At 43.0% G+C, this 26,173-nt stretch overlaps 1 protein-coding gene across 6 annotated transcripts in view; it reads left to right on the top strand.

Moving 5' to 3' along the window:
* LOC112241325 (zinc finger protein 436-like) overlaps positions 1-26,173 on the top strand; it is an 85,503-nt gene that overhangs the window by 3,717 nt on the left and 55,613 nt on the right. For 2 of the 6 annotated variants that reach the window (XM_042315867.1, XM_042315869.1), the window contains exons 3-6: positions 18-269; positions 684-781; positions 912-1,089; positions 15,705-17,437. In XM_042315867.1, the coding sequence (XP_042171801.1) occupies positions 18-269; positions 684-781; positions 912-1,089; positions 15,705-16,777 (1,601 nt within the window). In that variant the 3' untranslated portion in view covers positions 16,778-17,437. Of the gene's footprint in view, positions 1-17; positions 270-683; positions 782-911; positions 1,090-15,704; positions 17,438-26,173 lie in introns of those variants that run through there. The other 4 variants (XM_042315872.1, XM_042315871.1, XM_042315870.1 and 1 more) reach the window with 3 other exon arrangements.

The raw sequence follows: 26,173 nt of genomic DNA on the forward strand, positions 1-26,173 counted from the left end.
CTCCTCCCCTGTTAAAGAAGAGGTCTGCTGTTTGGAGAAAGAAGCTCTGGCGATGAACATTGTCGTGAAAGAAGAAGAAGAAGAGGAGGATATTACTCTGAAAGGAGAGGAAGAATCTTTCAGAATGAAGAAGGAGGAAGAGGAGGCTGTTATAGTGAAAGAAGAGAGAGAACCGTTTAGAGAGGAAGAGGATGCTATCTCAATAAAGGTGAAGGAGGAAGACGTTTTGGGAGTGAAAGAGGAGGAGACAGAATATCAGATTAACACCAGTGAGTACTGTCTTAAACAGGGACACAAACTATGCAGTTATTGAATGTGGGGTTTTAAAGGGGCATTCTACTGAAGTTCTACACTTGAATATGATATTCAGTACTGTAGGAATTGTTAAAGGGTCAGTCTGCCATTGGTACATATATTTCGGGGTCTTTTAAATTAGATTTATTTAATGTGGTCTATATTAAAGTGCACCTCATCTAATATAACAGACTTTTACAATTCAATATTGGTGCATCATTTCTACTTAAATATCAAAGGGATGCAACAGGCACCCATTTCGTGGAACAACCCTTTAACATTTCCATTTTAGGCCCTGTCTAGAGATATTAATGCCTCTTGTAAGACCCTTTGTGATTGTAATAGTAGATCATAAGTTTACCACCTGTTTGATGTTCTCGTTCACACAGGAGAGAGACATGACTATCGTGGATCCTCTGGGGAGCCTCAACAACATCCTGATGCTGACGAGGCAGAGAAGAGTCTTTCCAGATCAGAACACCAGATGGTACAGCTTGGTCTGGTGTAGCATACAGCTTGATCTATCGGGGGCTGGGTTTCTGTAATGCACTTTATGACAACAGTGACATCAGCATCCATAATGATATGCGTCTGTGTCCCCTCTTTATGGTTACCAGGACAACGCTAGCCCTTCCTCCCTCCCGGAGTCCCTGTGTCGTGCCTCTCCCGGTAGCACCTTACTGCTGGGTATGAATAGGTTGTCTGTGCTGCTGGTGGACTGCAGTAAAACAACAGGGCTGAGTGGAACTGTGAGAGGAGGAGCAGAGAAGAAAGGATCAGATTTGACTCACCAAAGTAAGTGCTGTAGTTTAGTTTGAACAAATACAACAGATCTGTCCACTGGTATCTGTTACCAGGACAACAAGCCGAGTTCTGTTAGTTGACAGGAAGATAGACTGGTGGATATGGATGTTATGAATATCATAACACTGAAAAAGGATTCTGCCAATGAAAAGAGAAACCAATTGATCATATAAAACCTTGATGAAAGTTAGCTTTAGAGAGAAAGTTTCAAGATGATCTGATGTAAGGTGCTTGTTTTACAAAAACATTCCATAAAACATTATGGATGTTACATTGCCTGTCCCAGTCAACCCCCCTATCTTTACAAGACTGTAGAACAGGCAAACTAAACTCCAGAAACTTCAATTTGTCCTGTTTTAATTAATGAACTAATACTGGAGGAAAACTGTGATCAGGCTGCCCACTCAAGAGAAAGCTTCAAACTGTAACCAGTGCCGGCAACCTGGTTCAGGTTATCAATCAACCTACCAGGGTAGTTACAAACAGTAGAGGAATGAAATCATCAACATGTTTTGATCATATCTTTACTATTGCTGCAGAAATGTGTTTTAAAGCAGCATCCAGATCCATCAGATGTAGTGATCACCATATAGTAGCCATGTCTAGGAAAACCACAGTTCCAAACGTGGGGCCCTAGTAATTAAAGAGGGTTAAAGATAGAGATTTTGTTGGGGCGCCAGGCAGGTATTAACCTGCTGAAAGGAAAAGAGTAGATTAGCGCCACCAGGCACACATCATCAGAAGATACTGAATAGAGTGGAGCCTGTTGGCCAGATAGCCAGTGGAGGCTAGAGTGGAGCCTGTTGGCCGGTGGAGGCTAGAGTGGAGCCTGTTGGCCGGTGGAGGCTAGAGTGGAGCCTGTTGGCCAGATAGCCTGTGGAGGCTAGAGTGGAGCCTGTTGGCCCAGGCCGGTGGAGGCTAGAGTGGAGCCTGTTGGCCTGTTGGCCAGATAGCCTGTGGAGCTAGCTAGAGTGGAGCCTGCTCTGCCGCTGAGGCTAGGTGCTAGCCTGTTACGGTGGAGGCTAGAGTGAGCCTGGTGCTACTCTCAAGGCTAGAGTACCCCCTCTGCGCTGACCCTGGTGCTACTCTCAAATGTTTGTTTTTTTTACGTCATTGTAAACCGGTCACACACACACTATACGATACATTTATTAAACATAAGAATGAGTGTGAGTGTGTCACAACTCGGCTCGTGGGAAGTGACAAAGAGTTCTTATAGGACCAGGGCACAAATAATAATATAATAATAATCAATCATTTTGCTCTTTATTAAACCATTTTACATATAAAACCTTATTTGTTCATCAAAAATTGTGAATAACCACAGGTTAATGAGAAGGGTGTGCTGGAAAGGATGCACATGCAGTAACTCTGCAATGTTGGGTTGTGTTGGAGAGAGTGTCTGTCTTAAATCGTTTTCCACATAGTCTGTACCTGTATTTAAAACGTGTCTATACTTTGGCCCCTTGATGACCAGGTAATCTGTATTACCTCCCGGTGGTGGAATGTATTACCTCCCAGTGGTGGAGTGCAGGGGGGGGGGTAATAATCTGACCCTGGGTGCAGGGGGGTAATAATCTGTATTACCTTGACCAGGGGGTGGTAATAATCTGTATTACCTCCCAGTGGTGGAGTGCAGGGGGTAATAATCTGTATTACCTCCCAGTGGTGGAGTGCAGGGGAGGGGGTAATAATCTGTATTACCTCCCAGTGGTGGAGTGCAGGGGGGGGGTAATAATCTGTATTACCTCCCAGTGGTGGAGTGCAGGGGGGGTAATAATCTGTATTACCTCCCAGTGGTGGATGAGAAGGGGGGTAATAATCTGTATTACCTCCCAGTGGTGGAGTGTTGTGTTGGGGGGGTAATAATCTGTATTACCTCCCAGTGGTGGAGTGCAGGGGGGGGGTAATAATCTGTATTACCTCCCAGTGGTGGAGTGCGGGGGGGGGTAATAATCTGTATTACCTCCCAGTGGTGGAGTGCAGGGGGGTAATAATCTGTATTACCTCCCAGTGGTGGAGTGCAGGGGGTAATAATCTGTATTACCTCCCAGTGGTGGAGTGCAGGGGGTAATAATCTGTATTACCTCCCAGTGGTGGAGTGCAGGGGGGGGTAATAATCTGTATTACCTCCCAGTGGTGGAGTGCAGGGGGGGGTAATAATCTGTATTACCTCCCAGTGGTGGAGTGCAGGGGGGGGTAATAATCTGTATTACCTCCCAGTGGTGGAGTGCAGGGGGGGGGGGTAATAATCTGTATTACCTCCCAGTGGTGGAGTGCAGGGGGGGTAATAATCTGTATTACCTCCCAGTGGTGGAGTGCAGGGGGGTAATAATCTGTATTACCTCCCAGTGGTGGAGTGCAGGGGGGTAATAATCTGTATTACCTCCCAGTGGTGGAGTGCAGGGGGGTAATAATCTGTATTACCTCCCAGTGGTGGAGTGCAGGGGGGTAATAATCTGTATTACCTCCCAGTGGTGGAGTGCAGGGGGTAATAATCTGTATTACCTCCCAGTGGTGGAGTGCAGGGGGTAATAATCTGTATTACCTCCCAGTGGTGGAGTGCAGGGGGGTATTACCTCCCAGTGGTAATAATCTGTATTACCTCCCAGTGGTGGAGTGCAGGGGGGTAATAATCTGTATTACCTCCCAGTGGTGGAGTGCAGGGGGGGGTAATAATCTGTATTACCTCCCAGTGGTGGAGTGCAGGGGGGTAATAATCTGTATTACCTCCCAGTGGTGGAGTGCAGGGGGGGGTAATAATCTGTATTACCTCCCAGTGGTGGAGTGCAGGGGGGTAATAATCTGTATTACCTCCCAGTGGTGGATCTGTCCCAGTGGTGGAGTGCAGGGGGTAATAATCTGTATTACCTCCCAGTGGTGGAGTGCAGGGGGGGTAATAATCTGTATTACCTCCCAGTGGTGGAGTGCAGGGGGTAATAATCTGTATTACCTCCCAGTGGTGGAGTGCAGGGGGGTAATAATCTGTATTACCTCCCAGTGGTGGAGTGCAGGGGTAATAATCTGTATTACCTCCCAGTGGTGGAGTGCGGGGGGGTAATAATCTGTATTACCTCCCAGTGGTGGAGTGCAGGGGGTAATAATCTGTATTACCTCCCAGTGGTGGAGTGCAGGGGGGTAATAATCTGTATTACCTCCCAGTGGTGGAGTAATAATCTGCAGGGGGTAATAATCTGTATTACCTCCCAGTGGTGGAGTGCAGGGGGGTAATAATCTGTATTACCTCCCAGTGGTGGAGTGCAGGGGGGGTAATAATCTGTATTACCTCCCAGTGGTGGAGTGCAGGGGGGTAATAATCTGTATTACCTCCCAGTGGTGGAGTGCAGGGGGGTAATAATCTGTATTACCTCCCAGTGGTGGAGTGCAGGGGGTAATAATCTGTATTACCTCCCAGTGGTGGAGTGCAGGGGGGTAATAATCTGTATTACCTCCCAGTGGTGGAGTGCAGGGGGTAATAATCTGTATTACCTCCCAGTGGTGGAGTGCAGGGGGGTAATAATCTGTATTACCTCCCAGTGGTGGAGTGCAGGGGGGTAATAATCTGTATTACCTCCCAGTGGTGGAGTGCAGGGGGGGGTAATAATCTGTATTACCTCCCAGTGGTGGAGTGCAGGGGGTAATAATCTGTATTACCTCCCAGTGGTGGAGTGCAGGGGGTAATAATCTGTATTACCTCCCAGTGGTGGAGTGCAGGGGGGTAATAATCTGTATTACCTCCCAGTGGTGGAGTGCAGGGGGGTAATAATCTGTATTACCTCCCAGTGGTGGAGTGCAGGGGGGGGGTAATAAATCTGTATTACCTCCCAGTGGTGGAGTGCAGGGGGGTAATAATCTGTATTACCTCCCAGTGGTGGAGTGCAGGGGGTAATAATCTGTATTACCTCCCAGTGGTGGAGTGCAGGGGGTAATAATCTGTATTACCTCCCATCTAATCTGTATTACCTCCCAGTGGTGGAGTGCAGGGGGGGGTAATAATCTGTATTACCTCCCAGTGGTGGAGTGCAGGGGGGGGTAATAATCTGTATTACCTCCCAGTGGTGGAGTGCAGGGGGTAATAATCTGTATTACCTCCCAGTGGTGGAGTGCAGGGGGGTAATAATCTGTATTACCTCCCAGTGGTGGAGGCAGGGGGTAATAATCTGTATTACCTCCCAGTGGTGGAGTGTAATAATCTGTATTACCTCCCAGTGGTGGGTGCAGGGGGGTAATAATCTGTATTACCTCCCAGTGGTGGAGTGCAGGGGGTAATAATCTGTATTACCTCCCAGTGGTGGAGTGCAGGGGGTAATAATCTGTATTACCTCCCAGTGGTGGAGTGCAGGGGGGTAATAATCTGTATTACCTCCCAGTGGTGGGTGCAGGGGGGTAATAATCTGTATTACCTCCCAGTGGTGGAGTGCAGGGGGTAATAATCTGTATTACCTCCCAGTGGTGGAGTGCAGGGGGTAATAATCTGTATTACCTCCCAGTGGTGGAGTGCAGGGGGTAATAATCTGTATTACCTCCCAGTGGTGGAGTGCAGGGGGGTAATAATCTGTATTACCTCCCAGTGGTGGAGTGCAGGGGGGGGGTAATAATCTGTATTACCTCCCAGTGGTGGAGTGCAGGGGGGGTAATAATCTGTATTACCTCCCAGTGGTGGAGTGCAGGGGGTAATAATCTGTATTACCTCCCAGTGGTGGAGTGCAGGGGGGGTAATAATCTGTATTACCTCCCAGTGGTGGAGTGCAGGGGGTAATAATCTGTATTACCTCCCAGTGGTGGAGTGCAGGGGGTAATAATCTGTATTACCTCCCAGTGGTGGAGTGCAGGGGGGTAATAATCTGTATTACCTCCCAGTGGTGGAGTGCAGGGGGTAATAATCTGTATTACCTCCCAGTGGTGGAGTGCAGGGGGGTAATAATCTGTATTACCTCCCAGTGGTGGAGTGCAGGGGGTAATAATCTGTATTACCTCCCAGTGGTGGAGTGCAGGGGGTAATAATCTGTATTACCTCCCAGTGGTGGAGTGCAGGGGGGTAATAATCTGTATTACCTCCCAGTGGTGGAGTGCAGGGGGGGTATTACCTCCCAGTGGTAATAATCTGTATTACCTCCCAGTGGTGGAGTGCAGGGGGTAATAATCTGTATTACCTCCCAGTGGTGGAGTGCAGGGGGGGTAATAATCTGTATTACCTCCCAGTGGTGGAGTGCAGGGGGTAATAATCTGTATTACCTCCCAGTGGTGGAGTGCAGGGGGGTAATAATCTGTATTACCTCCCAGTGGTGGAGTGCAGGGGGTAATAATCTGTATTACCTCCCAGTGGTGGAGTGCAGGGGGGTAATAATCTGTATTACCTCCCAGTGGTGGAGTGCAGGGGGGGGTAATAATCTGTATTACCTCCCAGTGGTGGAGTGCAGGGGGGTAATAATCTGTATTACCTCCCAGTGGTGGAGTGCAGGGGGGTAATAATCTGTATTACCTCCCAGTGGTATTACCTCCCAGTGGTGGAGTGCAGGGGGGTAATAATCTGTATTACCTCCCAGTGGTGGGTAATAATCTGTATTACCTCCCAGTGGTGGAGTGCAGGGGGTAATAATCTGTATTACCTCCCAGTGGTGGAGTGCAGGGGGGGTAATAATCTGTATTACCTCCCAGTGGTGGAGTGCAGGGGGGGGGGTAATAATCTGTATTACCTCCCAGTGGTGGAGTGCAGGGGGTAATAATCTGTATTACCTCCCAGTGGTGGTGCAGGGGGGATCTGTATTACCTCCCAGTGGTGGAGTGCAGGGGGGGGTAATAATCTGTATTACCTCCCAGTGGTGGAGTGCAGGGGGGGGTAATAATCTGTATTACCTCCCAGTGGTGGAGTGCAGGGGGGTAATAATCTGTATTACCTCCCAGTGGTGGAGTGCAGGGGGGTAATAATCTGTATTACCTCCCAGTGGTGGAGTGCAGGGGGGTAATAATCTGTATTACCTCCCAGTGGTGGAGTGCAGGGGGGTAATAATCTGTATTACCTCCCAGTGGTAATGCAGGGGGTAATAATCTGTATTACCTCCCAGTGGTGGAGTGCAGGGGGGGGTAATAATCTGTATTACCTCCCAGTGGTGGAGTGCAGGGGGTAATAATCTGTATTACCTCCCAGTGGTGGAGTGCAGGGGGTAATAATCTGTATTACCTCCCAGTGGTGGAGTGCAGGGGGTAATAATCTGTATTACCTCCCAGTGGTGGAGTGCAGGGGGGTAATAATCTGTATTACCTCCCAGTGGGGGGTAATAATCTGTATTACCTCCCAGTGGTGGAGTGCAGGGGGTAATAATCTGTATTACCTCCCAGTGGTGGAGTGCAGGGGGGGGTAATAATCTGTATTACCTCCCAGTGGTGGAGTGCAGGGGGTAATAATCTGTATTACCTCCCAGTGGTGGAGTGCAGGGGGGGTAATAATCTGTATTACCTCCCAGTGGTGGAGTGCAGGGGGTAATAATCTGTATTACCTCCCAGTGGTGGAGTGCAGGGGGGGGTAATAATCTGTATTACCTCCCAGTGGTGGAGTGCAGGGGGGGGTAATAATCTGTATTACCTCCCAGTGGTGGAGTGCAGGGGGGGGTAATAATCTGTATTACCTCCCAGTGGTGGAGTGCAGGGGGTAATAATCTGTATTACCTCCCAGTGGTGGAGTGCGGGGGGGTAATAATCTGTATTACCTCCCAGTGGTGGAGTGCAGGGGGGGGGTAATAATCTGTATTACCTCCCAGTGGTGGAGTGCAGGGGGGTAATAATCTGTATTACCTCCCAGTGGTGGAGTGCAGGGGGTAATAATCTGTATTACCTCCCAGTGGTGGAGTGCAGGGGGGTAATAATCTGTATTACCTCCCAGTGGTATTACCTCCCAGGGGGTAATACTGTATTACCTCCCAGTGGTGGAGTGCAGGGGGTAATAATCTGTATTACCTCCCAGTGGTGGAGTGCAGGGGGGGTAATCTGTATTACCTCCCAGTGGTGGAGTGCAGGGGTAATCTGTATTACCTCCCAGTGGGGGTAATAATCTGTATTACCTCCCAGTGGTGGAGTGCAGGGGGGTAATAATCTGTATTACCTCCCAGTGGTGGAGTGCAGGGGGGTAATAATCTGTATTACCTCCCAGTGGTGGAGTGCAGTGGGGGTAATAATCTGTATTACCTCCCAGTGGTGGAGTGCAGGGGGGGTATTACCTCCCAGTGGTAATAATCTGTATTACCTCCCAGTGGTGGAGTGCAGGGGGTAATAATCTGTATTACCTCCCAGTGGTGGAGTGCAGGGGGTAATAATCTGTATTACCTCCCAGTGGTGGAGTGCAGGGGGGGTAATAATCTGTATTATCTGCAGGGGGTAATAATCTGTATTACCTCCCAGTGGTGGAGTGCAGGGGGGTAATAATCTGTATTACCTCCCAGTGGTGGAGTGCAGGGGGGTAATAATCTGTATTACCTCCCAGTGGTGGAGTGGGGTAATAATCTGTATTACCTCCCAGTGGTGGAGTGCAGGGGGTAATAATCTGTATTACCTCCCAGTGGTGGAGTGCAGGGGGGTAATAATCTGTATTACCTCCCAGTGGTGGAGTGCAGGGGGAATAATCTGTATTACCTCCCAGTGGTGGAGTGCAGGGGGTAATAATCTGTATTACCTCCCAGTGGTGGAGTGCAGGGGGTAATAATCTGTATTACCTCCCAGTGGTGTGAGTAATAATCTGTATTACCTCCCAGTGGTGGGTAATAATCTGTATTACCTCCCAGTGGTGGAGTGCAGGGGGGTCTGTATTACCTCCCAGTGGTGGAGTGCGGGGGGGGTAATAATCTGTATTACCTCCCAGTGGTGGAGTGCAGGGGGGGGTAATAATCTGTATTACCTCCCAGTGGTGGAGTGCAGGGGGGTAATAATCTGTATTACCTCCCAGTGGTGGAGTGCAGGGGGTAATAATCTGTATTACCTCCCAGTGGTGGAGTGCAGGGGGGGTAATAATCTGTATTACCTCCCAGTGGTGGAGTGCAGGGGGTAATAATCTGTATTACCTCCCAGTGGTGGAGTGCAGGGGGGTAATAATCTGTATTACCTCCCAGTGGTGGAGTGCAGGGGGTAATAATCTGTATTACCTCCCAGTGGTGGAGTGCAGGGTAATAATCTGTATTACCTCCCAGTGGTGGAGTGCAGGGGGGTAATAATCTGTATTACCTCCCAGTGGTGGAGTGCAGGGGGGTAATAATCTGTATTACCTCCCAGTGGTGGAGTGCAGGGGGTAATAATCTGTATTACCTCCCAGTGGTGGAGTGCAGGGGTGTAATAATCTGTATTACCTCCCAGTGGTGGAGTGCAGGGGGTAATAATCTGTATTACCTCCCAGTGGTGGAGTGCAGGGGGGTAATAATCTGTATTACCTCCCAGTGGTGGAGTGCAGGGGGTAATAATCTGTATTACCTCCCAGTGGTGGAGTGCAGGGGGGGTAATAATCTGTATTACCTCCCAGTGGTGGAGTGCAGGGGGTAATAATCTGTATTACCTCCCAGTGGTGGAGTGCAGGGGGGGGGGTAATAATCTGTATCTTACCTCCCAGTGGTGGAGTGCAGGGGGGTAATAATCTGTATTACCTCCCAGTGGTGGAGTGCAGGGGGGGTAATAATCTGTATTACCTCCCAGTGGTGGAGTGCAGGGGGGTAATAATCTGTATTACCTCCCAGTGGTGGAGTGCAGGGGGGTAATAATCTGTATTACCTCCCAGTGGTGGAGTGCAGGGGGGTAATAATCTGTATTACCTCCCAGTGGTGGAGTGCAGGGGGTAATAATCTGTATTACCTCCCAGTGGTGGAGTGCAGGGGGGGGTATTATCCCATCTGTATTACCTCCCAGTGGTGGAGTGCAGGGGGGGGTAATAATCTGTATTACCTCCCAGTGGTGGAGTGCAGGGGGGTAATAATCTGTATTACCTCCCAGTGGTGGAGTGTATTACCTCCCAGTGGTGGAGTGCAGGGGGGGTAATAATCTGTATTACCTCCCAGTGGTGGAGTGCAGGGGGGTAATAATCTGTATTACCTCCCAGTGGTGGAGTGCAGGGGGTAATAATCTGTATTACCTCCCAGTGGTGGAGTGCAGGGGGTAATAATCTGTATTACCTCCCAGTGGTGGAGTGCGTAATAATCTGTATTACCTCCCAGTGGTGGAGTGCAGGGGGTAATAATCTGTATTACCTCCCAGTGGTGGAGTGCAGGGGGGGGGTAATAATCTGTATTACCTCCCAGTGGTGGAGTGCAGGGGGTAATAATCTGTATTACCTCCCAGTGGTGGAGTGCAGGGGGGTAATAATCTGTATTACCTCCCAGTGGTGGGTGCAGGTGGGGGGTAATAATCTGTATTACCTCCCAGTGGTGGAGTGCAGGGGTAATAATCTGTATTACCTCCCAGTGGTGGAGTGCAGGGGGTAATAATCTGTATTACCTCCCAGTGGTGGAGTGCAGGGGGTAATAATCTGTATTACCTCCCAGTGGTGGAGTGCAGGGGGGGTAATAATCTGTATTACCTCCCAGTGGTGGAGTGCAGGGGGGTAATAATCTGTATTACCTCCCAGTGGTGGAGTGCAGGGGGGTAATAATCTGTATTACCTCCCAGTGGTGGAGTGCAGGGGGGGGTAATAATCTGTATTACCTCCCAGTGGTGGAGTGCAGGGGGTAATAATCTGTATTACCTCCCAGTGGTGGAGTGCAGGGGGGGTAATAATCTGTATTACCTCCCAGTGGTGGAGTGCAGGGGGGTAATAATCTGTATTACCTCCCAGTGGTGGAGTGCAGGGGGGGTAATAATCTGTATTACCTCCCAGTGGTGGAGTACCTCCCAGTGGTGGGGGGGTAATAATCTGTATTACCTCCCAGTGGTGGAGTGCAGGGGGTAATAATCTGTATTACCTCCCAGTGGTGGAGTGCAGGGGGTAATAATCTGTATTACCTCCCAGTGGTGGAGTGCAGGGGGGTAATAATCTGTATTACCTCCCAGTGGTGGAGTGCAGGGGGGGTAATAATCTGTATTACCTCCCAGTGGGTGCAGGGGGTAATAATCTGTATTACCTCCCAGTGGTGGGGGGTAATAATCTGTATTACCTCCCAGTGGTGGAGTGCAGGGGGGTAATAATCTGTATTACCTCCCAGTGGTGGAGTGCAGGGGGGTAATAATCTGTATTACCTCCCAGTGGTGGAGTGCAGGGGGTAATAATCTGTATTACCTCCCAGTGGTGGAGTGCAGGGGGGTAATAATCTGTATTACCTCCCAGTGGTGGAGTGCAGGGGGGTAATAATCTGTATTACCTCCCAGTGGTGGAGTGCAGGGGGGGTAATAATCTGTATTACCTCCCAGTGGTGGAGTGCAGGGGGGGGGGGTGGAGTGCAGGGGGTAAATCTGTATTACCTCCCAGTGGTGGAGTGCAGGGGGGGTAATAATCTGTATTACCTCCCAGTGGTGGAGTGCAGGGGGTAATAATCTGTATTACCTCCCAGTGGTGGAGTGCAGGGGGGGGTAATAATCTGTATTACCTCCCAGTGGTGGAGTGCAGGGGGGTAATAATCTGTATTACCTCCCAGTGGTGGAGTGCAGGGGGTAATAATCTGTATTACCTCCCAGTGGTGGAGTGCAGGGGGTAATAATCTGTATTACCTCCCAGTGGTGGAGTGCAGGGGGGTAATAATCTGTATTACCTCCCAGTGGTGGAGTGCAGGGGGTAATAATCTGTATTACCTCCCAGTGGTGGGTGCAGGGGGGTAATAATCTGTATTACCTCCCAGTGGTGGAGTGCAGGGGGTAATAATCTGTATTACCTCCCAGTGGTGGAGTGCAGGGGGGTAATAATCTGTATTACCTCCCAGTGGTGGAGTGCAGGGGGTAATAATCTGTATTACCTCCCAGTGGTGGAGTGCAGGGGGGTAATAATCTGTATTACCTCCCAGTGGTGGAGTGCAGGGGGTAATAATCTGTATTACCTCCCAGTGGTGGAGTGCAGGGGGGTAATAATCTGTATTACCTCCCAGTGGTGTGCAGGGGGGTAATAATCTGTATTACCTCCCAGTGGTGGAGTGCAGGGGGGGTAATCTGTATTACCTCCCAGTGGTGGAGTGCAGGGGGTAATAATCTGGGGGGTAATAATCTGTATTACCTCCCAGTGGTGGAGTGCAGGGGGGTAATAATCTGTATTACCTCCCAGTGGTGGAGTGCAGGGGGGTAATAATCTGTATTACCTCCCAGTGGTGGAGTGCAGGGGGTAATAATCTGTATTACCTCCCAGTGGTGGAGTGCAGGGGGGGTAATAATCTGTATTACCTCCCAGTGGTGGAGTGCAGGGGGGTAATAATCTGTATTACCTCCCAGTGGTGGAGTGCAGGGGGGTAATAATCTGTATTACCTCCCAGTGGTGGAGGGGGGTAATAATCTGTATTACCTCCCAGTGGGGGTAATAATCTGTATTACCTCCCAGTGGTGGAGTGCAGGGGGGGGTAATAATCTGTATTACCTCCCAGTGGTGGAGTGCAGGGGGGTAATAATCTGTATTACCTCCCAGTGGTGGAGTGCAGGGGGGGGGTAATAATCTGTATTACCTCCCAGTGGTGGAGTGCAGGGGGGGGTAATAATCTGTATTACCTCCCAGTGGTGGAGTGCAGGGGGTAATAATCTGTATTACCTCCCAGTGGTGGAGTGCAGGGGGGGGTAATAATCTGTATTACCTCCCAGTGGTGGAGTGCAGGGGGGGGTAATAATCTGTATTACCTCCCAGTGGTGGAGTGCAGGGGGGGGGTAATAATCTGTATTACCTCCCAGTGGTGGAGTGCAGGGGGGGGGTAATAATCTGTATTACCTCCCAGTGGTGGAGTGGGGGTAATAATCTGTATTACCTCCCAGTGGTGTGAGTGCAGGGGGGGTAATCTGTATTACCTCCCAGGGGGTAATAATCTGTATTACCTCCCAGTGGTGGAGTGCAGGGGGGGTAATAATCTGTATTACCTCCCAGTGGTGGAGTGCAGGGGGGGTAATAATCTGTATTACCTCCCAGTGGTGGAGTGCAGGGGGGGGGTAATAATCTGTATTACCTCCCAGTGGTGGAGTGCAGGGGGGGGTAATAATCTGTATTACCTCCCAGTGGTGGAGTGCAGGGGGGGGTAATAATCTGTATTACCTCCCAGTGGTGGAGTGCAGGGGGTAATAATCTGTATTACCTCCCAGTGGTGGAGGGGGTAATAATCTGTATTACCTCCCAGTGGTGGAGTGCAGGGGGGTAATAATCTGTATTACCTCCCAGTGGTGGAGTGCAGGGGGGTAATAATCTGTATTACCTCCCAGTGGTGGAGTGCAGGGGGGTAATAATCTGTATTACCTCCCAGTGGTGGAGTGCAGGGGGGGTAATAATCTGTATTACCTCCCAGTGGTGGAGTGCAGGGGGGGGTAATAATCTGTATTACCTCCCAGTGGTGGAGTGCAGGGGGGTAATAATCTGTATTACCTCCCAGTGGTGGAGTGCAGGGGGGTAATAATCTGTATTACCTCCCAGTGGTGGAGTGCAGGGGGGTAATAATCTGTATTACCTCCCAGTGGTGGAGTGCAGGGGGGGGTAATAATCTGTATTACCTCCCAGTGGTGGTGGGGGTGTATTACCTCCCAGTGGTGGAGTGCAGGGGGGTAATAATCTGTATTACCTCCCAGTGGTGGAGTGCAGGGGGTAATAATCTGTATTACCTCCCAGTGGTGGAGTGCAGGGGGGGTAATAATCTGTATTACCTCCCAGTGGTGGAGTGCAGGGGGGGTAATAATCTGTATTACCTCCCAGTGGTGGAGTGCAGGGGGGGGTAATAATCTGTATTACCTCCCAGTGGTGGAGTGGGGGGGTAATAATCTGTATTACCTCCCAGTGGTGGAGTGCAGGGGGGTAATAATCTGTATTACCTCCCAGTGGTGGAGTGCAGGGGGGTATTACCTCCCAGTGGTGGAGTGCAGGGGGGTAATAATCTGTATTACCTCCCAGTGGTGGAGTGCAGGGGGGTAATAATCTGTATTACCTCCCAGTGGTGGAGTGCAGGGGGGGTAATAATCTGTATTACCTCCCAGTGGTGGAGTGCAGGGGCAGTGGTGGAGTAATAATCTGTATTACCTCCCAGTGGTGGAGTGCAGGGGGGTAATAATCTGTATTACCTCCCAGTGGTGGAGTGCAGGGGGGGGTAATAATCTGTATTACCTCCCAGTGGTGGTGGAGGGTAATAATCTGTATTACCTCCCAGTGGTGGGGTGGGGGGTAATAATCTGTATTACCTCCCAGTGGTGGAGTGCAGGGGGGGGGTAATAATCTGTATTACCTCCCAGTGGTGGAGTGCAGGGGGGTAATAATCTGTATTACCTCCCAGTGGTGGAGTGAGGGGGGTAATAATCTGTATTACCTCCCAGTGGTGGAGTGCAGGGGGGGGTAATTTTTATTGCTTTATTGTAGAGAGAAAAACTCCTCAGTTTCATCTGTCCGGGTGGCTGGTCTCAGACGATGGTCCTGGGCTGGTGTTGTTAAACGTGGTCTGCGGTTGTGAGGCCAGTTGGATGTACTGCCAAATTCTCTAAAATGGTGTTGGAGGCGGCTTCTAGTAGAGAAATGAACATTCAATTATCTGATACCTGCTCCAGTGGTTATTCCTGCAGTCAGCATGCCAATTGCATGCGCCCTTAAAACTTGAGACATCTGTGGCATTGTGTTGTGTGACACAACTTCACATTTTAGAGTGGCATTTTATTGTCCCCAGAACAAGGTGCACCTGTGTAACGATCATGCTGTTTAATCAGCTTCTTGATATGCCACAACTGTCAAGTGGATGGATTGTCTTGGTAAAGGAGAAATGTTCACTAACAACGATGTAAACAAATTTGTGCACAGAATTTGAGAGAAATTAGCTGTTGTGTGAATGGAAGAATTCTGTTATTTCAGGTCATGAAACATGGGATCAACACTTTACATGTTGCGTTTATATTTTTTAGGAACATCTATCCAAAATATGTGACACCATTTTTTAAAAAACTTTACACAAAATATCATGACATGATTAGTCAAAAATGTAAAAAATGTGTGAATGTCTAACTAAATAAAAAGCCATTGTGTCGAACCCTTTCAACAACAGGGAGATGTTACTAATGAGCTTTGTGTCTGTCTCCAAGTTTTGGACTTCCACACAAAATTATTTCTTTAGTTATTTTATGTTTAAGGAAGTGTGTAGGTCACATTCTGTATCATACAGCTATGAATGTTATATATTTAGAACCACCTGCTGATTGGAATCCAGTGACTTCTGTGTCTTCAGTGTCCTAGAACTGTAGAACATAGAATCCAATTATGTCTTGAGTGATCTAGAACTGTCTAGTTCTTTGTGTTCTGACTTAAAACAGAAAGAATAATAAGTAATGTAAACATATCAGTAATTACTATTAATTACCAAATTATGAAATGTTTGGAAAACTAGCCTCAGGTTATTGAGAGATCATATTTGGATTAAACCTCATAGCAAGGCAGTTTTATGATGTGGAGATGTAATTCTGTTCTCTCTTTAAATAAACACTGTCTTTGGCAGGAGGAAAACCAAACTTGGAGGAACCAGAGACGTCCGAACCAGCAAGACGACACCTCTGCTGCCATTGTGGAAAGAGTTTTACCAAGTTAGGAAGCCTGAACAGACATGAGAGGGGACACACAGAACCGAAGACACAAAATTGCGCCCAGTGTGAAAAGAGTTTTAGCTACTTAGGAAATCTGAAAGCTCATGAGCGAACACACACACGGGAGATGCCTTTCCATTGCTCCCAGTGTGGAAAGAATTTTAAGCGGTTAGACACTCTCAAAACCCATGAGCAAATACAGACTAGGGAGAAGCCGTACCATTGTGCCCAGTGTGGAAAGAGTTTTAGCCAGTCAGGAACCCTGAAGGAACACATGAGACTGCACACAAGGGAGAAGCCTTACTACTGCTCACATTGTGGGAAGAGTTTTAGCCATTTAGTGAGCATGAAAAGACATGAGAGGATACACACAGGAGCGAAGCCACACCTGTGCTCCCAGTGTGGAAAGAGTTTTAAGCGGTTAGACACTCTCAAAACCCATGAGCAAATACACATTAGGCAGAAGCTGTACCATTGTGCCCAGTGTGGAAATAGTTTTAGCAAGTCAGGAAGCCTGAAAGTTCATGAGCGAATACACACAGGGGAGAAGTCATACCTTTGCGCCCAGTGTGGAAAGAGTTTTAGCCAGTCAGGAAGCCTGAAGGAACACATGAGACTGCACACAAGGAAGAAGCCTTACTACTGCTCACATTGTGGGAAGAGTTTTAACCATTTAGTGAGCATGAAAAGACATGAGAGGATACACACAGGAGCGAAGCCACACCCGTGCTCCCAGTGTGGAAAGAGTTTTAAGCGGTTAGACACACTCAAAACCCATGAGCAAATACACATTAGGCAGAAGCTGTACCATTGTGCCCAGTGTGGAAAGAGTTTTAAGCGGTTAGACACTCTCAAAACCCATGAGCAAATACACATTAGGCAGAAGCTGTACCATTGTGCCCAGTGTGGAAAGAGTTTTAAGCGGTTAGACACTCTCAAAGCTCATGAGCGAATACACACAGGGGAGATACCATACCATTGCGCCTAGTGTGAAAATAGTTTTTGCCGGTCAGGAAGCCTGAAAGTTCATGAGAATACACACGGGAGAACCCATACCACTGCTCCCTGTGTTCAAAGTGTTTTACCCATTTAGGAAGCCTGAAGGAAGACATGAGACTGCACACAGGGGAGAAGCCTTACAAATGTTCAGACTGTGGGAAGACATATTACTCATCACAGTCACTTACAAAACATGAGAATCCACACAGGAGAGAATAATTACTTATCCTTGTGTGTAAACTTGTAATTCACATCACATACACTTAAAATTCATCAGAGAGCGTACACACTGCTCCCATTGTCTTATGTTGTTGACTGACAATGTTTACTTGTTTATACTATAAGAAATTAAATTGTACACAGTAAACTCAAACATATATATTTGTATGTTTTTATTCGAAAACATGAATTGAATATGGAGTGTGTCAATTTGAATATAGAGTAAATCATATAATCTCCTGTTCCTGGGAGGATCATTATGTGTTGCAAACCCGATGCACCTGCATCCTTGTATGAATAAAGTCCCTCCCAGGAACAGGAAACTATAAAGATATGTGCTCATCACCCAATGTTTCAGGAATTCAGGCTGTCTCCACTGCGCTGTGTATGTTATTCTCTCTGAGCTCAGAAATAAAGAGACTTGGTTTGACTTGGACTCCACCCAACCAGCAACCTAAATCCAGTGACAGGAGACATTTTGTGTTGATTTCATGTTGAATTCGGGATCGGAAAACATCATCCATCTCCTTCAGCGCCATTCTTCACATGATCTATTACATAATAAAACACAACTCAACCCATATGATCTATTACATAATAAAACACAACTCAACCCATATGATCTATTACATCATAAAACACAACTCAACCCATATGATCTATTACATCATAAAACACAACTCAACCCATATGATCTATTACATCATAAAACACAACTCAACCCATATGATCTATTACATAATAAAACACAACATATGATCTATTACATAATAAAACACAACCCATATGATCTATTACATCATAAAACACAACTCAACCCATATGATCTATTACATCATAAAACACAACTCAACCCATATGATCTATTACATAATAAAACACAACTCAACCCATATGATCTATTACATAATAAAACACAACTCAACCCATATGATCTATTACATAATAAAACACAACTCAACCCATATGATCTATTACATAATAAAACACAACTCAACCCATATGATCTATTACATAATAAAACACAACTCAACCCATATGATCTATTACATAATAAAACACAACTCAACCCATATGGTCTATTACATAATAAAACACAACTCAACCCATATGGTCTATTACATAATAAAACACTACTCAACCCATATGATCTATTACATAATAAAACACAACTCAACCCATATGATCTATTACATAATAAAACACTACTCAACCCATATGATCTATTACATAATAAAACACAACTCAACCCATATGATCTATTACATAATAAAACACAACTCAACCCATATGATCTATTACATCATAAAACACAACTCAACCCATATGATCTATTACATCATAAAACACAACTCAACCCATATGATCTATTACATCATAAAACACAACTCAACCCATATGATCTATTACATAATAAAACACAACTCAACCCATATGATCTATTACATAATAAAACACAACTCAACCCATATGATCTATTACATAATAAAACACAACTCAACCCATATGATCTATTATTACACTAATAAAACACATAAAACACAACTCAACCCATATGATCTATTACATAATAAAACACAACTCAACCCATATGATCTATTACATAATAAAACACAACTCAACCCATATGATCTATTACATAATAAAACACAACTCAACCCATATGATCTATTACATAATAAAAAAACACAACTCAACCCATATGATCTATTACATAATAAAACACTACTCAACCCATATGATCTATTACATAATAAAACACAACTCAACCCATATGATCTATTACATAATAAAACACAACTCAACCCATATGATCTATTACATCATAAAACACAACTCAACCCATATGATCTATTACATAATAAAACACAACTCAACCCATATGATCTATTACATAATAAAACACAACTCAACCCATATGATCTATTACATAATAAAACACAACTCAACCCATATGATCTATTACATAATAAAACACAACTCAACCCATATGATCTATTACATAATAAAACACAACTCAACCCATATGATCTATTACATAATAAAACACAACTCAACCCATATGATCTATTACATAATAAAACACAACTCAACCCATATGATCTATTACATCATAAAACACAACTCAACCCATATGATCTATTACATCATAAAACACAACTCAACCCATATGATCTATATAACAACTCAACCCATATAATAAAACACAACTCAACCCATATGATCTATAACATAATAAAACACAACTCAACCCATATGATCTATTACATAATAAAACACAACTCAACCCATATGATCTATAACATAATAAAACACAACTCAACCCATATGATCTATTACATCATAAAACACAACTCAACCCATATGATCTATTACATAATAAAACACAACTCAACCCATATGATCTATTACATAATAAAACACAACTCAACCCATATGATCTATTACATAATAAAACACAACTCAACCCATATGATCTATTACATAATAAAACACAACTCAACCCATATGATCTATTACATCATAAAACACAACTCAACCCATATGATCTATTACATCATAAAACACAACTCAACCCATATGATCTATAACATAATAAAACACAACTCAACCCATATGATCTATAACATAATAAAACACAACTCAACCCATATGATCTATTACATAATAAAACACAACTCAACCCATATGATCTATTACATAATAAAACACTACTCAACCCATATGATCTATTACATAATAAAACACAACTCAACCCATATGATCTATTACATCATAAAACACAACTCAACCCATATGGTCTATTACATAATAAAACACAACTCAACCCATATGATCTATTACATAATAAAACACAACTCAACCCATATGATCTATTACATCATAAAACACAACTCAACCCATATGATCTATTACATCATAAAACACAACTCAACCCATATGATCTATTACATCATAAAACACAACTCAACCCATATGATCTATTACACACACATAAAACACAACTCAACCCATATGATCTATAACATAATAAAACACAACTCAACCCATATGGTCTATTACATAATAAAACACTACTCAACCCATATGATCTATTACATAATAAAACACAACTCAACCCATATGATCTATTACATCATAAAACACAACTCAACCCATATGATCTATTACATCATAAAACACAACTCAACCCATATGATCTATTACATAATAAAACACAACTCAACCCATATGATCTATTACATCATAAAACACAACTCAACCCATATGATCTATTACATAATAAAACACAACTCAACCCATATGATCTATAACATAATAAAACACAACTCAACCGACTCAACCCATATGATCTATCTATAAAACATAATAAAACACAACTCAACCCATATGATCTACAACTCAACCCATATGATCATTACATCATAAAACACAACTCAACCCATATGATCTATTACATCATAAAACACAACTCAACCCATATGATCTATTACATAATAAAACACAACTCAACCCATATGATCTATTACATCATAAAACACAACTCAACCCATATGATCTATAACATAATAAAACACAACTCAACCCATATGATCTATAACATCATAAAACACAACTCAACCCATATGATCTATTACATAATAAAACACAACTCAACCCATATGATCTATTACATAATAAAACACAACTCAACCCATATGATCTATATTCACATACATAAAACACAACTCAACCCATATGATCTATTACATAAAACACAACTCAATACATCATAAAACACAACTCAACCCATATGATCTATTACATAATAAAACACAACTCAACCCATATGGTCTATTACATAATAAAACACAACTCAACCCATATGATCTATTACATAATAAAACACAACTCAACCCATATGATCTATTACATCATAAAACACAACTCAACCCATATGACTCTATTACATAATAAAACACAACTCAACCCATATGATCTATTACATAATAAAACACAACTCAACCCATATGATCTATTACATAATAAAACACAACTCAACCCATATGATCTATAACATAATAAAACACAACTCAACCCATATGATCTATTACATAATAAAACACAACTCAACCCATATGATCTATTACATAATAAAACACAACTCAACCCATATGATCTATTACATAATAAAACACAACTCAACCCATATGATCTATAACATAATAAAACACAACTCAACCCATATGTCTATTACATAATAAAACACTACTCAACCCATATGACTATAACATAATAAAACACAACTCAACCCATATGATCTATTACATCATAAAACACAACTCAACCCATATGCTCAACCCATATGATCTATACATAATAAAACACAACTCAACCCATATGATCTATAACATCATAAAACACAACTCAACCCATATGATCTATTACATAATAAAACACAACTCAACCCATATGATCTATAACATAATAAAACACAACTCAACCCATATGATCTATTACATCATAAAACACAACTCAACCCATATGATCTATTACATAATAAAACACAACTCAACCCATATGATCTATTACATAATAAAACACAACTCAACCCATATGATCTATTACATAATAAAACACAACTCAACCCATATGATCTATAACATCATAAAACACAACTCAACCCATATGATCTATTACATAATAAAACACAACTCAACCCATATGGTCTATTACATAATAAAACACTACTCAACCCATATGATCTATTACATAATAAAACACAACTCAACCCATATGATCTATAACATAATAAAACACAACTCAACCCATATGATCTATTACATCATAAAACACTACTCAACCCATATGATCTATTACATCATAAAACACAACTCAACCCATATGATCTATAACATAATAAAACACAACTCAACCCATATGATCTATAACATCATAAAACACAACTCAACCCATATGGTCTATTACATAATAAAACACTACTCAACCCATATGATCTATTACATAATAAAACACAACTCAACCCATATGATCTATAACATAATAAAACACAACTCAACCCATATGATCTATTACATAATAAAACAACTCAACCCATATGATCTAAACATAATAAAACACAACTCAACCCATATGATCTATTACATCATAAAACACAACTCAACCCATATGACTATAACATCATAAAACACAACTCAACCCATATGGTCTATTACATAATAAAACACTACTCAACCCATATGATCTATTACATAATAAAACACAACTCAACCCATATGATCTATTACATCATAAAACACAACTCAACCCATATGGTCTATTACATAATAAAACACAACTCAACCCATATGATCTATTACATAATAAAACACAACTCAACCCATATGATCTATTACATAATAAAACACAACTCAACCCATATGATCTATTACATCATAAAACACAACTCAACCCATATGATCTATTACATAATAAAACACAACTCAACCCATATGATCTATTACATAATAAAACACAACTCAACCCATATGATCTATTACATAATAAAACACAACTCAACCCATATGATCTATAACATAATAAAACACAACTCAACCCATATGGTCTATTACATAATAAAACACAACTCAACCCATATGATCTATTACATAATAAAACACTACTCAACCCATATGATCTATTACATAATAAAACACAACTCAACCCATATGATCTATTACAACTAATAAAACATAATACTCAACCCATATGATCTATTACATAATAAAACACAACTCAACCCATATGATCTATTACATCATAAAACACAACTCAACCCATATGATCTATTACATCATAAAACACAACTCAACCCATATGATCTATTACATCATAAAACACAACTCAACCCATATGATCTATTACATAATAAAACACAACTCAACCCATATGATCTATTACATAATAAAACACAACTCAACCCATATGATCTATTACATAATAAAACACAACTCAACCCATATGATCTATTACATAATAAAACACAACTCAACCCATATGATCTATTACATAATAAAACACAACTCAACCCATATGATCTATTACATCATAAAACACAACTCAACCCATATGATCTATTACATAATAAAACACAACTCAACCCATATGATCTATTACATAATAAAACACAACTCAACCCATATGATCTATTACATAATAAAACACAACTCAACCCATATGATCTATTACATCATAAAACACAACTCAACCCATATGATCTATTACATAATAAAACACAACTCAACCCATATGATCTATAACATAATAAAACACAACTCAACCCATATGATCTATTACATAATAAAACACAACTCAACCCATATGATCTATTACATAATAAAACACAACTCAACCCATATGATCTATTACATCATAAAACACAACTCAACCCATATGATCTATTACATCATAAAACACAACTCAACCCATATGATCTATTACATAATAAAACACAACTCAACCCATATGATCTATTACATAATAAAACACAACTCAACCCATATGATCTATAACATAATAAAACACAACTCAACCCATATGATCTATTACATAATAAAACACAACTCAACCCATATGATCTATTACATAATAAAACACTCAACCCATATGATCTAAACATAATAAAACACAACTCAACCCATATGATCTATTACATCATAAAACACAACTCAACCCATATGGTCTATTACATAATAAAACACTACTCAACCCATATGATCTATAACATAATAAAACACAACTCAACCCATATGATCTATTACATAATAAAACACAACTCAACCCATATGATCTATAACATCATAAAACACAACTCAACCCATATGATCTATTACATAATAAAACACAACTCAACCCATATGATCTATTACATAATAAAACACAACTCAACCCATATGATCTATAACATAATAAAACACAACTCAACCCATATGATCTTACATAATAAAACACAACTCAACCCATATGATCTATTACATAATAAAAACAACACCCAACTCAACCCATATGATCTATTACATAATAAAACACAACTCAACCCATATGATCTATTACATCATAAAACACAACTCAACCCATATGATCTATTACATAATAAAACACAACTCAACCCATATGATCTATAACATAATAAAACACAACTCAACCCATATGATCTATAACACATAAAACACAATCAACCCATATGGTCTATTACAACTCAACCCATATGATCTATAACATAATAAAACTACTCAACCCATATGATCTATTACATAATAAAACACAACTCAACCCATATGATCTATTACATCATAAAACACAACTCAACCCATATGATCTATTACATCATAAAACACAACTCAACCCATATGATCTATTACATCATAAAACACAACTCAACCCATATGATCTATAACATAATAAAACACAACTCAACCCATATGATCTATAACATAATAAAACACAACTCAACCCATATGATCTATTACATAATAAAACACAACTCAACCCATATGATCTATTACATAATAAAACACAACTCAACCCATATGATCTATTACATCATAAAACACAACTCAACCCATATGATCTATTACATCATAAAAGTCTAATAAAACGTCTACAAATATGTCATGACGTGAATGGACAGGCCTTTTCATACCTTATAAAATGGCTTTATTTATATATCTACTGAACAAAAATATAAACGCAACATGCAACAATTTCAACGATTCACAGTACATATATGGAAATCAGTCAATGTCAAATGTATTAGGCCCTGATCTATGGACTTCACATGACTGGGCACGGTGCAGCCATGGATGGGCCTAGGAGGGTATATAGGCCCACCCTCTGACGATCCAGGCCCAGCCAATCAGAATTTGTTTCCCCCATAATGCGTTTGAGCCAATAAGTAGTGTTGTGGCAAGGTGTGTGTGGGGGGGGGGTATACAGAAGGTAGACCCGATTGGTAGACCTAGTCCATATTATGACAAGAACAGCTTAAATAAGCAAAGAGTAACAATTGTCCATCATTACTTTAAGACACGAAGGTCAGTCAAACGCAGTGTCTTTGTGAGACGCGAGTAGGTGAACGGTGAACTCTGCATGTGTAGTTCCCACCGTGAAGCATGGTGGAGGTGCGATGGTGTGGGGGTGCTTGGCTGGTGACGTGGTCAGTGATTTTTTTTACATTTCAAGGCACACTTAACCAGGTTGGCAACCATAGCATTCTGCAGCAATACGCCATCCCATCTGGTTTGCGCTTAGTGGGAGCCTAATTTGTTTTTCAACAGGACAATGAGCCAAAACACAGAGTGAAGGAAAAGCCAAAACACACCTCTAGGCTGTGTAAGGGCTATTTTACCAAGCAGGAGAGTGATGGAGTGCTGCATCAGATGACCTGGCCTCCACAATCCCCCGACCTCAACCAAATTGAGATGGTTTGGGATGAGTTGGACCGCAGAGTGAAGGAAAAGCAGCCAACAAGTGCTCAGCATATGTGGGAACTCCTTCAAGAGGGTTGAAAAAAGCATTTCAGGTGAAGCTGGTTGACAGAATGCCAAGAGTGTGAAAAGCTGTCAAGGCAAAGGTGGCTACTTTGAAGAATATAAAATATAAAATACACTGCTCAAAAAAAATAAAGGGAACACTTAAACAACACAATGTAACTCCAAGTCAATCACACTTCTGTGAAATCAAACTGTCAACTTAGGAAGCAACACTGATTGACAATAAATTTCACATGCTGTTGTGCAAATGGAATAGACAACAGGTGGAAATTATAGGCAATTAGCAAGACACCCCCAATAAAGGAGTGTTTCTGCAGGTGGTGACCACAGACCAGTTCTCAGTTCCTATGCTTCCTGGCTGATGTTTTGGTCACTTTTGAATGCTGGCAGTGCTTTCACTCTAGTGGTAGCATGAGACGGAGTCTACAACCCACACAAGTGGCTCAGGTAGTGCAGCTCATCCAGGATGGCACATCAATGCGAGCTGTGGCAAGAAGGTTTGCTCTGTCTGTCAGCGTAGTGTCCAGAGCATGGAGGCGCTACCAGGAGACAGGCCAGTACATCAGGAGACGTGGGGGAGGCCGTAGGAGCGCAACAATCCAGCAACAGGACCGCTACCTCCGCCTTTGTGCAAG

This window comes from Oncorhynchus tshawytscha, unplaced genomic scaffold, assembly GCF_018296145.1.
Source record: "Oncorhynchus tshawytscha isolate Ot180627B unplaced genomic scaffold, Otsh_v2.0 Un_scaffold_328_pilon_pilon, whole genome shotgun sequence".
NCBI classification, from domain to species: domain Eukaryota; kingdom Metazoa; phylum Chordata; class Actinopteri; order Salmoniformes; family Salmonidae; genus Oncorhynchus; species Oncorhynchus tshawytscha.